The sequence below is a fragment of the Mesoplodon densirostris genome, chromosome 6, assembly GCF_025265405.1.
Source record: "Mesoplodon densirostris isolate mMesDen1 chromosome 6, mMesDen1 primary haplotype, whole genome shotgun sequence".
Classification (NCBI taxonomy): domain Eukaryota; kingdom Metazoa; phylum Chordata; class Mammalia; order Artiodactyla; family Ziphiidae; genus Mesoplodon; species Mesoplodon densirostris.
In genome coordinates this window covers 45,261,538-45,274,017 of record NC_082666.1, presented here as the reverse complement: position 1 = coordinate 45,274,017, position 12,480 = coordinate 45,261,538, and the positions used below count along the sequence as shown (strand labels likewise).

The 12,480-nt window shown below is 40.8% G+C and overlaps 1 protein-coding gene across 1 annotated transcript in view; it reads right to left on the bottom strand.

Annotated features, from left to right (window-relative positions):
• Positions 1-1,029: 1,029 nt before the first annotated feature.
• Positions 1,030-12,480, bottom strand: part of RASEF (RAS and EF-hand domain containing) — an 81,855-nt gene continuing 70,404 nt past the window's right edge. The window contains exons 15-17 of the mRNA XM_060100729.1: positions 9,641-9,760; positions 7,145-7,221; positions 1,030-1,135 (exon numbers count right to left, since the gene is read on the bottom strand). Of these exons, the coding sequence (XP_059956712.1) occupies positions 1,030-1,135; positions 7,145-7,221; positions 9,641-9,760 (303 nt within the window). The remainder of the gene's footprint in view (positions 1,136-7,144; positions 7,222-9,640; positions 9,761-12,480) is intronic.

The window sequence follows — 12,480 nt, the reverse complement described above, 5'->3', positions numbered from 1 at the left end:
GCAACATTACCACAATATAATTCCAGAACATTCTCATCATCCTGCAAAGCAACCATAGACCCATTAGTAGTCACTCTCAGTTCCTCCCTTTTACCAGCCCCTGGCAGTCTCTTGCTGGTGTTTTTTTTTTTTTTTTAAGTGAAGTGTGACAACTTTCCTGGGCATTGTATTTTCAGTTGCATGTAGCTTTATATTTTTTCATTAGAATTTTTAACAGTGAATTCAAACCATTGACTTTATAAGTATTCTGAGATTTAAAAATACCCTCTTTTATATACAAACTATTTTTGTCCCCCAAAACAACTATTGTGTTTTCTTTCTTTATACATAAAAAATAGATTTTTCTGTCTCCACTGGAGCTTAAAACATGACCATTTTTTCTCAAATTCTGTTCTTGTACAAGAAGTGAGAAAAATTAATACCCCAATATTTAAAAAGTACAGACAAGCAGAGTCCTTATTAACTGTGGGCCATCACGCTCTCCTTCTCACTCCTTAAAGAGCTACAGAGCTGAGAGGGCCGAGGCCTGAAAGGCCAAGCTGCTTGTTTACAGATGAGGAAATGGATCTAATGTGGGCTGGCGACATGTCTGAAACCACAAGGCTAGTTTACAGCAAAGCTAGGATGGTAACCCCCTTTTATTAGTTTTCTAGTATTGAATATTGGAAGTAAATGTCATAGGTTATTTACCACATGAACCTAATTACGTCAGTGAATTTCTTCTATAGCTTTGATCTGAGCATGTGTTTGGTTCTTTTTTTACCACTTTAAAAACATTTACACATTATCTGTTAAGACTTTGTAAGGATAAGACAGGTATATTTAACCAGGGGGCCCAAATCACTCATTGAAACATAGCAAAAAAGAGCCGAGGTTCTGGAGGGACCTGAGAGCACGGTTCAGATTTCCCACACTAACTCTCCATATGACAGGGCCCTTAGGATGTACCACTCCATGTAGGAAGCAAATAAGTCACATACATTCAGTACTCTGGGAATGAAGGCTTCGTGGGCCAAGGATCTTTTGGATTTAACCATTGCAACAATTCTTCATCTGGGTTGACTTTTTGGAACTGGTCCCACTCAGATTGGTAATGGATTTGCTGTCATCCTCATCGGTTCTTTTTTTCACTTCCCTGGAGGGAGAGAAAGAGAGACAAGAGAGAGAAAGGAGATTGCTGAGGTATAAAACGGAACCATAAACAACTCTGTAGAAATAAAACAGCACTGCTGAGCACTTGATGTGTGCCATACAGACAGTGTTCTAAGTGCTTTGTAGGTGTTGACCTATTTAATCCTCATAACAACTATATGATTTTGTTTGCCCCATTTTATATGTGAGGAAACAAAGGCAAAAAAAAGTTAAGAAATTTCCCTTAGGTTACGCAGCTGGAGAAGTGGCAGAGCTGGGATTCCAGCCACGCAGGTGGGCTCCAGCGCTCACATTCTGAGTACCAGGCCACACACTTACGCATGCACACACACAGACTACTCTTGCTCTCTCCTGTGGTTCTGCATGGCTTATAGTCTGCACACGCACAGGTCACTCCTTGGGACTCTGGAACCTGGCTCCCACCCCCAGCTAATGCTTAACATTAACAAAAGCAATGATGACTTTATAACCCTTCTGTAATTATACAAGATAGTGGAGATAACAACAGATGGTTAAAATCCAGAAAAAATGTCTTCCTTTTGCCTCTTCCTAAATTTCTTTTAGAAATAACTGCTAGAGGCAACACTGGACCAGAGATCTCCGTGATCTTTTTTTTTTTTTTTTTTTTTTCCGGTATGCGGGCCTCTCACTGCTGTGGCCTCTCCCGCCGCGGAGCACAGGCTCTGGACGCGCAGGCCCAACGGCCATGGCTCACGGGCCCAGCCGCTCCGCGGCACGTGGGATCTCCCCGTACCGGGGCACAAACCCGTGTCCCCTGCATCGGCAGGCGAACCCTCAACCACTGCGCCACCAGGGAAGCCCCCTCCGTGATCTTATGAAAGCCCCCTAGGGAAGTCTCCTATCCCTGGGGATGCTTGTGAAATACACACATCCTGAAGTCCCACCTTAGACAAGCTGAATGGCAAACTCTGTGGGTAAGGAGAGTGTGAAAGCTTGTCCCCAAGACAACCCCAAAGAGTTCTGCCTCCGCTGTCAGTGTCTGGTGCCCCCCATTAAGTGATGAAGCTTGTGCCACTCCCCCGTGGTCAGCACCGGCTCTGTGACTGTTCAGACCAATAGAATGGTGAGGAAATGGTGTGCTAAAACTTCCAAGCCAGGCATTAGGCCTGACCATTTTGAGCTGCCATTTACGAAGCCCAGTGTTCCTCACTGGAGAGAGGGCAGCAGAGAGGTCCTGGGGGCTGAGATGCCACAGGGAGGAGCACCCTGGCCGCAGACATCAGACCGAGCCACAGTGGTGTCCATGACCGCGAATGCAGGAGACGCCCGAGGGAGAGCAGTCACGGACCCTCCAGTGAGATCCAGTCACTTCTGGTAATTTCAAAAAATAAAAAGTGGTGTTGTTCTAGGCGACTACATTTTGGGTGGCTTGTTACAGAGCAGTAGATCCTGGGAATTGGCATATTCCCGGCACAGCAACGCTGTTCAATAGAAATAGAATGTAATTCACATATGTAATTTAAAATTTTTTAGCAGCCACAGTAAAAAATGTAAAGAGAAATAGGTGAAATTAATTTTATTAACATATATTATTTAACTCAATATTACAAAAATATCATTTTAGCATGTTACCAATAAAAACATTAATGAGGTATTTTACAATTTTTATACTATCTTCAAAACCCAGTATTTATTTAATACATCCAGCACATCTCAGCTTGGATTAGCCACACTTCAGGTGGCTAGTGGCTACTAAACTGGTCAGCACAGCCCCAAAAGGAGCTGATACGTGCTAACCTTTGAAAACCACTGCACTGTGAGTAGGAAACAAAAGGGAAACTGGTTCTTGCTGGAGACCAGTTAATACATGCTATGTTACATGTTTTCACATAGTCCTTATTTAATACACACAACACACACACATGCTGACAGGTAACAGGTGAGCATCGCTGTCTTCCCTTCACAGATGAGGAAATAAAGACTCAGGAGAAGAAGGAGGATACACAGTTCAACCCCATAACACCCTGTAAGACTTGGTTCCGACTTGTGACCTCCAGAACTATATTTTTATTGCTTAAAGCACTAGGCTAGTAGGAATCTGTTACAGTGACAATAGAAAACTAATACAACTTCCAAATGCAAAATCTTGACCATTTGGTCATTCAATAAATGTCCGATTTATGCCAAACTCTGGGATCCTCAACTAGTGAGCTTTTTTTTTTAATTGTACTTTTTTTTTTTTTTTTTAAATTTGGCTGTGCCAGGTCTTAGTTGTGGCACACGGGATCTTCCTTGCGGCACAGGGGATCTTTAGTTGCAGCATGCGGGATGTTTTTAGTTGCAGCATGCAGGATCTTTAGTTGTGGCATGCGGGATCTAGTTCCCTGACCAGGGATCGAACCTGGGCCCCCTGCATTGGGAGTATGGAGTATTAACCACTGGACTACCAGGGAAGTCCCTCTCAACTAGTGAGCTTTGAGGGAGAGCCAGATGTCTTCTAAATAAATCGTTACCAGGTCCCCAAGAGCCACTAACACACAAGCACAGTGGAGCTGACCTCTTGGTGGGATAGGAATTCACTTTCAGTTAATGAGGAAGAGAGATTCCAGGTGCAGGGAACAGCATGTATAGAGGCAAAGAGGCATACAAGAACTTGGCTATGACCGGAAGCAAAGTTTGCTGTGTCTATAGATTATCATTCATTTGGGAAGCAAGATAAGAGATGCAAATAGAAAGGTAGGTGAACTGGGCTCTGGGGGACCATTAGCCACTTGCTAAGGAGGCTGGACTCTATGCTGTAGGTAGGGCACCAGTGTGGGGTGCAAGCAAGAAGGTCTTAATTGGATTTTTATTTACAGAGATTACCCTGATTACAGGGTGGAGGATGAACTGATGTTGGAGAAACTCTGAGGCAGAAACTTAGGTCCCTCCTACACTAAACGGGGTAGGAAATTTTGAAGCCTGAAGCAGAACAGGGTGTGTGGGGGGGAGGGATTGAAGGAAGATTGCAGAGGTCACTGAATCAGTAGGGCCCCAGAACCCACTAGAGGCAGATGATGAAGAAAGAGGAAGGAGCCAAGACTGACTCTAGGTTACTCTTTTTGAATTATAATGTTTGTTAGTAGTTTCCTGAGAACCGGAGTATAGAATAAGGAACAATTTTAAAGAAAAATGAACACATTAGGGTTTAGATATGTTGGATCAGTCATGCCTATGGAATTTTCATTTGTTGGTGGGTGGGAATATAGTTGTGGGAGTTTAAAAAAAGATGGGAGTTAAAAATACAGAAATTAGAAGTCACCTTCTAGACACAGTTCTAGAAACCATGGGGGTGGAAGACATTAGGCAGACAGAGAAAGAGTAAGAGGAAGAGAGTGCAGAATAGAATCCTGAGATTACCAACATTTAAAAGGCAAGCCAGAAATTCAGAGTAGTAAAAAGTCCCAATTTTGCCATTTAGTACTGTGTCACTTTGAGCAAGCTGATGAAGCATTCTAATTCTCAATTTTCTTATCTGTACAGTGGGTTTAGTAAACATAGCATCTTCACAAGACAACTCACATCTCTCCCTTCTGGAAGGTCTAAAAGGCCTCTGTAAGTTACATATCATATGGCTGCCTGGTCATGTATTTTGTTTTCTTTTTTTTTCTCTAATGTTAAATTGCACAGCCTATCTTACATACCCTGATATCTCTACAGGGCTTTCATGCTGAGCAGAAATGATAATAATGCAGACATTACTGAACACTGAAAGCAGATATTAAGGGAGAAAAAATAGGTACCCATATAGTTCACCTGGCCTTCAGTTTCTTTAATCTACCAAAGATGCAGGCACCTCCCACTTTAAGGAAATCAGGAAGATATAATTCCAAACATCTAAAACAGGTTTAAGGCTGGGAAAATTAAATTACCTCACCCCAAACTGCCATATGCTTAACAACTGCATTTTAAATGACTCAATCTTATGGACAGATTTATCCCCAATGGGCTCAGCAATGGCGCTGAACTGATACATCAGCCTGAGCTTTTTGTGTTTTTCTCAAATTTTAGGCCATTGACCAGTTTAATGCCTGTTGTACTTGAATCTATTGAAAAATGTTTCAAGCCTGTGGCTCTAGTGATGGCAGGTTTACTTACCAGTGGACAATGGTTGGAATGAATGTCTATCAGCCCTACAGGGAAACTGCATTTCTAGGAGAAACTTTTCCTGGGATAGAGAGGTTTTTCCAAGAAAAAGCAGAGGAGTTCAGGTTGTTAACCAAACATTTATGGCCTTCCTTCAAAAACAAATACTGTTTCAGACAGTGCAAACCCATAAACTGTTCTAGTTCAAGTTTTATGACATGACATGGTATGAAGGGGAGTTACTATTATACCTAACATTCTGAAAGCTTTAAAACTTTTTAAAGTGGTAATTTTACTTGTGGAAATGATACCATTTTCATTTAAGACTTGAGTACTTTGACAAGCAGTCTGATGACACAGTATAAAGCAGATTAAAGTCTTTACATGTTTGGTTTATTTATAATTTTCCTATTTAACACATTGTTAACATAACTAACCTAGAGGCCTCAAACCAGCCCATAATGCAATAGCAACAATTTAAAAATCTCCTTGATAAGTGATTCACAAGAAGTGACCTTGTTATCAGACTGCTCCTGCACACAGGTGTTTTAAGTAAAGAAGCTACACTGTAAACAGGGAGGCTGCTGGGCTGACCCAACATGCCAGCAGGAGCACCAGGAGAAAAGGCCGTTGGCTCTCCTATCTTTATGATATAATAAAGAGGATCGATTCTGCACTCGGGGTGTGACTGGGGCAATTTGGAGTCATTTAACTGTAACATGACCCCACAAGACAATTCCACGTTAAATAGTGATTATCTTATTCAGTAGAGTCCAGGCTATTATATATGGAATCATAGGCTGTCAGAACTAGAAGGGGCCTTAGGGATCATTTTCTTTAGCCCTTTCCCTCATTGTACAGATTAGAGATGCCTAAAGCAAGACAGGGACTTAGTCAAGACTCCACAGCTGTTCGGGATAGATTTAAGATTGGACTTTGAGCCTCCTGATACTACAGTCCTCCAACGTGTTGGGCAGAAGCCAGCAGCCATGTGGAGGGCCTGGCCTGCAGCATCCTTTCCTGCTCAGCCCAGGCAGCAATTCAGCACTCCCTGCCTGAAGCTAAGGTAGCACGGAGCCCCTTACTGTACTAAAGTTAAGATTCTTATAAAATCAGAATTTCACAAATCATCTCACAAATCTCTACATGCCTAAAATTATGTTTTTGCTTTGTCAGCAATTAAAGATCATTGGCTGGATTTTGTTAATGCGCATTTTTATATTCTTTCTTTCTTTTTTGGGGGCGTATTGAATCCCTTTAGATCAGCAAAGAATCATCTTTTCATCTGTGGCAGAAAACTAGGCAGAAGAAGTAAATCCAGCAGAAAACATTGTTATTTCCTAAGAATACTGCAAGGATTAAAATACAGTTAAAACCAAGTTCCTCAATGATGCAATTTTCATTCTAATCCACATCCCAAAATGTTATTTATTATTAACACCATTGCCTTAGCTTAATAATTACCTGGTTAATAATGTAAACAACGTGCTTCCAACTGGCATGATATACAATTTGTTTTGTTGAGTTCTTTTTCCTTTACCTTGGAAAATGTCATAATAGATAGTTATATTCATAATAGTCTCTTGTGTTTAATATCTGGTTCCTAGAAGTGATTCACACACGTCAACTATTAGCTCTGTGGGGACATTTTGCAGAAATGTCAATGACACCTCAGATGCACCTGCTTTGTTTGGCAGTAGAGGTATTTTCCCAATGTTCACAGTGAACAAGCAGCATACCAGTTTTTTATAAAAACTATGTTTGTTTCTCCAACCACTACTGAAAGACAAGACATTGTTTTCCCATAATGTAGATTCACATTATGGTCAAGAAATTTGACACATACAACAGCTAAGTGAAAATTCAATCCTACATCCAGTTTTCCAAATATAAGGCAAAACTTTACCGAGTAAGGTGGAGAACAGCTTCCACTACATTCGAACCATCTTTGGCGCTTGTTTCACAAAATAGTGCCCCATGGGTCTGTAAAAAACATATACATACCATTAAATGAAGGCTTTGATTAGGTTTCCTGGAATGTTCGCTTTTAAAACCAATAAAATAAAATAAAAATATTGCCCTGTTGAGTATGCTAAAACTAATAGTTAAAAAATTGGATTGAGTTTCAAGACTTTAAAAAAAAAACAGGTTTGAGCCTAGTTATGTCAGGAACAGTTCCTAGTCAGAGGATTTTTATTTTGCATCCAAAAAAAAAAATCCCACAGTACAAAATTTCATGGTTTAAGGCTCTTATATCCAAGTGTCACACATACTACCAAATGTTCTCTATCAAATAATTTGAGAGAGAGAAAAATGATAGCTTAAGGTAATCACTTAGGAATTAAATGTCCATCAAAAATATGTCTCCTTTTGGCTGGCAGCTAACATACATCCCGCCCCCCCTTCACCCTATCATTTTTTCCTATCAAGATTCAGCAGCCTCTGTGTTGCTAAAACCAATGGACATTTTCTAGTCTATTATTTAACCTCCCAGTGGTTGTACATACAATCACTGATCATATCACTCTCCTGCTTCAGACCTTTTGAGGCTTCCTATCCCTCTCAAGCAATGTTGAAATGCTTACCTGGCCGACAAGGCCTAGCTTGTACGTGGCCCCAGCCAACCTCCCAGTTTTACCTGCCACCACTCTCCCTCACTCATAGTGCTCAAGTTACCCTGGCCGTCCCTCTATTTCCCCAACACTCCAAATTCCCTCCCACCTCAGGACCTTTTCACCTGCTGTTACCACTACCTAGGTTATCCCATATCCCTAGTAACCCTTTCCCCAGGCTGACTTTTACCTACCTTCTAGATTTTTAGGTAATCCTCCCTTGAAGTTAAGATTGTTTTCTAACTCTGAAAAGTTGGTATTAGGTCTTCCTACTGTAAAACCTCTTGATGCATGTATTTTTCCAGCATAGCACTTGCCACAGTTGTAAATGATGAGGTTATTTTTGTGTGTCTTTGTCTAACAGCTGGAGACAGTTTCCTTTAGGAAAGGAAAATTATGTGTGCTGTGGGGCTGGGTGTGGGCGACACAGTCCTGTGTGGGATACGGGCAGGATGTGATGGGTGCTCTGGAGCAGGGAGAGAAGGAAGAACCAAACAATGGGGAAAGGCTACTGTGAAACCTTTACCCATGAGCCCCCAAATCCATAGAAAATCTAAAAAATACACCAAATGAATGTATTTCTAGTAGAAATGGGTAGTGCTGCTGCTGAATTTCATAGCCAGGATGTTACAGGGTGAAATAGAGATGGCCTTTGAGGATGCAGGAGGGTGGAGGACATGAGATGCATAATAAATAAGCAAACCTTGGGAAACCTGAGAAACTATGGGGGAGGGAATAAAATTGGCATGTGGCCAGGAATTATGAGCTCTCTAGGGGAATATGTGGATTACATGGGTTTAACATCTGTCTCCCCCAGACAGTAAGCTACGTGAGGACGAGGATGGTTTCCTTTGTTCTCTACCCTTTGCTCAGCTCACGATGAAGTGCTTTTTCACATGGTGGATACAATTAAATATGTGTTGAATGGATCTCTTCTGTATTTCACTGCCTAGTTTTGATGTTTATCATTATTTGGCTCACAGTTCTAAAATTTAAAACAAGAAACAATTCCAACTTAGAATAGTGGAATTGAAACTTCTTTTTAAAGTTCACATGTATGTGTTACAGAGCAGTCCTTTCATGTTGATGACAGACAACGTGATAGCAATGTCAGATCGGACTGTTATGATAAGAACTTCATATTTGACGTAAGGAGCATCTGGTTCCTTGTTTGGGTAAGACAAGTCATAAGAGGGGCCACATAGCATTCTGACACAATGATAATAATGAGAGAATAAACACTGCCCACAATAATAATCTGGACAGAAATGAGGTCCATCCTTTGTACAAATGCATAGCCAAAAATAATTTTATACTATTCCAACTGACTACAAATCTTAGAGAAAAGAATGAGTCTTCCAATTCTCTTCACCCCTTTACCCAGGTGACACACTGCACCATCTGCTGCCCCTTGGCACAGTGACCCTCTGGAACCAAACCCATCTTTTCAAAACAGGACACCCATTCTTCTTCCTTTACCTAGGTTCCAGGACTAGAGAAGGATTCCAGGAACTGGGGAAGAGTGAGGAGGAAGACAGGATAATTTTGCATTCTCTTTGTCATTGATACTCAGTGGGGGAAAATGATCATGTGACTGTTTTACCTCCACAAGGGATTTAAATCTTGGTGTAATTATCTACATTCATGGGACGGATGGGGGCCACTGGGAGTTCTGCCTGTATAGGGGCAGAAGACTTATCAAACAGAATGGAGTTTGTCAAACAGCCTCTTCAGCAAATGTAGACAGAACTGAAAGGTCCCTCCCAATTTGGACCCACTCTTACTCTTACCATGGCCAGTTTTTCTCCAAAGTACCCTGGGACACATTTTTGTCCTTCCGCTTCAGCAGCATCACGAAGATCAGCCTTGTTTCCTACCAACATGATAGGAATGCTATTATGGGCTGCATCCTACCATGAAGAAAAGAAAGAAATTGTGCATACATGAAACACTGGACAAGTTATGAGGTTGATGACGACAACAGCTACCATTTCTGAATGCCCCTTATATGCCACATGATGTACAGACAATATCTTTAAACCTCAAAATATCTCTAAAAGGAGCCAAACCTTTTCCCATTTCATCAGAACACTGAAATTCAGAGAGGTTAAATAAGACATTGTAAGGGCCAGGGGTGGTCCAAACTGACTCCATCACCCTTGCCACTATACAAACTAATACCGAACTCAAGAGGCACAACCCCAGAATTACATTTGGCTGTAGTGCCCACATAATTTTCTATAATTTTCACTCCAAACAGTGGTGATTACAAGACAACTTCATTATCGCAGGTACAAAACACACAAATATTCCCTCAGCTATAATGGTATAAAAATGGAGTCTGAGAGTTCCACACTCGCTGCTAGCTGGCTTACAACAAAAGCAAAATAAGAAGGCCCTAAATGTCAACATTTTTCTTGTGAAGAGTCAAGGAGCAGTCATTCAAAGTAACAGATTCTCAGGATAATGCTCCCAAATCAGCACATGCATACTGTTGCACTGTCTGTCCCGGCATTCATAGAGGAGCTGGCTGGCAGAATGTAAGATGTGAGAGGCAGAGTTAAGTTTGAGACTGTCCCTCCCACCACCTGGCCGCTCGCCGGCTGCATGAAATCAGGCAATCTCTTCCTGTTTCTGCCTCCATTTCCCTATCTGTAAAACGAAGGGGTCAGTAAGGACACATCCCCCTGAGCAGGCTATGATGAGAACAGAAGACAACCTGACTAGAAAAACAGGTTTATAGCTCCTAAACAAGCGAAGCAGCAGCCCTCACTGAGAAATGACTCTTTGTGATGCCTAAAAACATCCAGGTGCTCATCAACTTTGGTACCACACCTGATACAGCATCAAGAAATGAGCCTCAAAAACAATGAAATTATGCCACTTCACTGCCTTTTGGACTCGTTTCTGATGATGAGTCATTATTGTATTGTGGTTCCTCTGTACACAATGAGTGAATTTTCTCTTTCAACATTTTCTCTTTGTTTTGGCTTTTAGCAGTTCAACCATGATGTGTCTAGGTATGGATTCTTTTTTTTTTTTTAACATCTTTATTGGAGTGCAACTGCTTTACAATATTGTGTTAGTTTCTGCTGTATAACAAAGTCAACAAATAATTATAGAGTCAGCAAAACCATCCTTTAAACATGAAGACAAAAGAAAGCTGTTTCCAGATAGACAAAATCTGAGAGAATTTGTTGCTAGCAGACCTACCTTTTAAGAAATAATAAAGGAAATCCTTCAGGTGGACAGGAAATGACACAGATGGTAACTTGAATCCACAAGAAGAAATGAAGTGCCCCCCAAATGTTAAATATATGGAAATTAAAAAGAGTACATAAAAAAAAACCAATGAAATTATATTCGACTTCCTTTCTCTTCAAACCACTTTCCTCCAACCGAATGCATCAGAGTGAAGTAAAACCGAAGGGGAGAAGGAAATGAAAGGCCCTCCTCAAAACTAGATGCCCTACCCATTAATGTGTTAAGTAATTGCGTTTGGTGGGGGTACTGCTCGGTATTCAAGGGGGCATCATATGGAAGCCATTCATCAAATATTCACTTAGGTAAGCCAAGAATCTGAGTATCTAAATGACTTAAAGTCATACAGATAAATGCTGCCACCTCCTTCAAGTCTTGACTCAAATATCACCTTCTGGTGTGACTAACCTGACTACACTACCTGTAGCGCACTGCCTCACCATAAGGTCCTTTACCCTGGCCTCGTTTTGTTCCTATATCTAGCACTTCCTATCATTCTATTTATTTTATTTATTTATGTCTGTGGCATGTTATGTCTTCCCCACTAGAGTACAAGATCCATAGGGTAGGGCTCTTCGTTTTATTAATGGATATACTACAAGCACTAGCACAGTACATGCACAAAGCAGGGATGCCCAATATATTTTTGAATGTGTAAAAGTCGGAAAAACATCTCACATCTCAAGTGTCTCCATTAAGCTTTTACCCAAAATATTCAATCAATAAATTATTCATGCCAGGTAAATGGACATAATTTTATTTATAAGCTTTTGTAACCTAGTGGGTTTTTTTTAAGGTTTTTTAAAAACAATTTTATTTATTTTTTATACAGCAGGTTCTTATTACTTACCTATTCTATACATATTACTGTATATATGCCAGTCCCAATCTCCCAAATCAATGCCTTCCACCCCCCCACTTTCCCCACTTCATGTCCATAAGTTTGTTCTCTACATCTGTGTCTATTTCTGTCTTGCAAACTGGTTCATCTGTACCATTTTTCTAGATTCCACATATATGCGTTAATATATGATATTTGTTTTTCTCTTTCTGACTTATTTCACTCCGTATGACAGTCTCTAGGTCCATCCACGACTCTACAAATGACCCAATTTCATTCCCTTTTACGGTTCAGTAATATTCCCTTGTATATATGTACCACATCTTCTTTACCCATTCGTCTGTTGATAGGCATTTAGGTTGCTTCCATGAGCTGGCTACTGTAAATAGTGCTGCAATGAACATTGGGGTGCGTGTGTCTTTCTGAATTATGGTTTTCACTGGGTATATGCCCAGTAGTGCGATTGCTGGGTCATATGGTAATTCTGTTTTTAGTTTTTTAAAGAACTGCCATACTGTTTTCCATAGT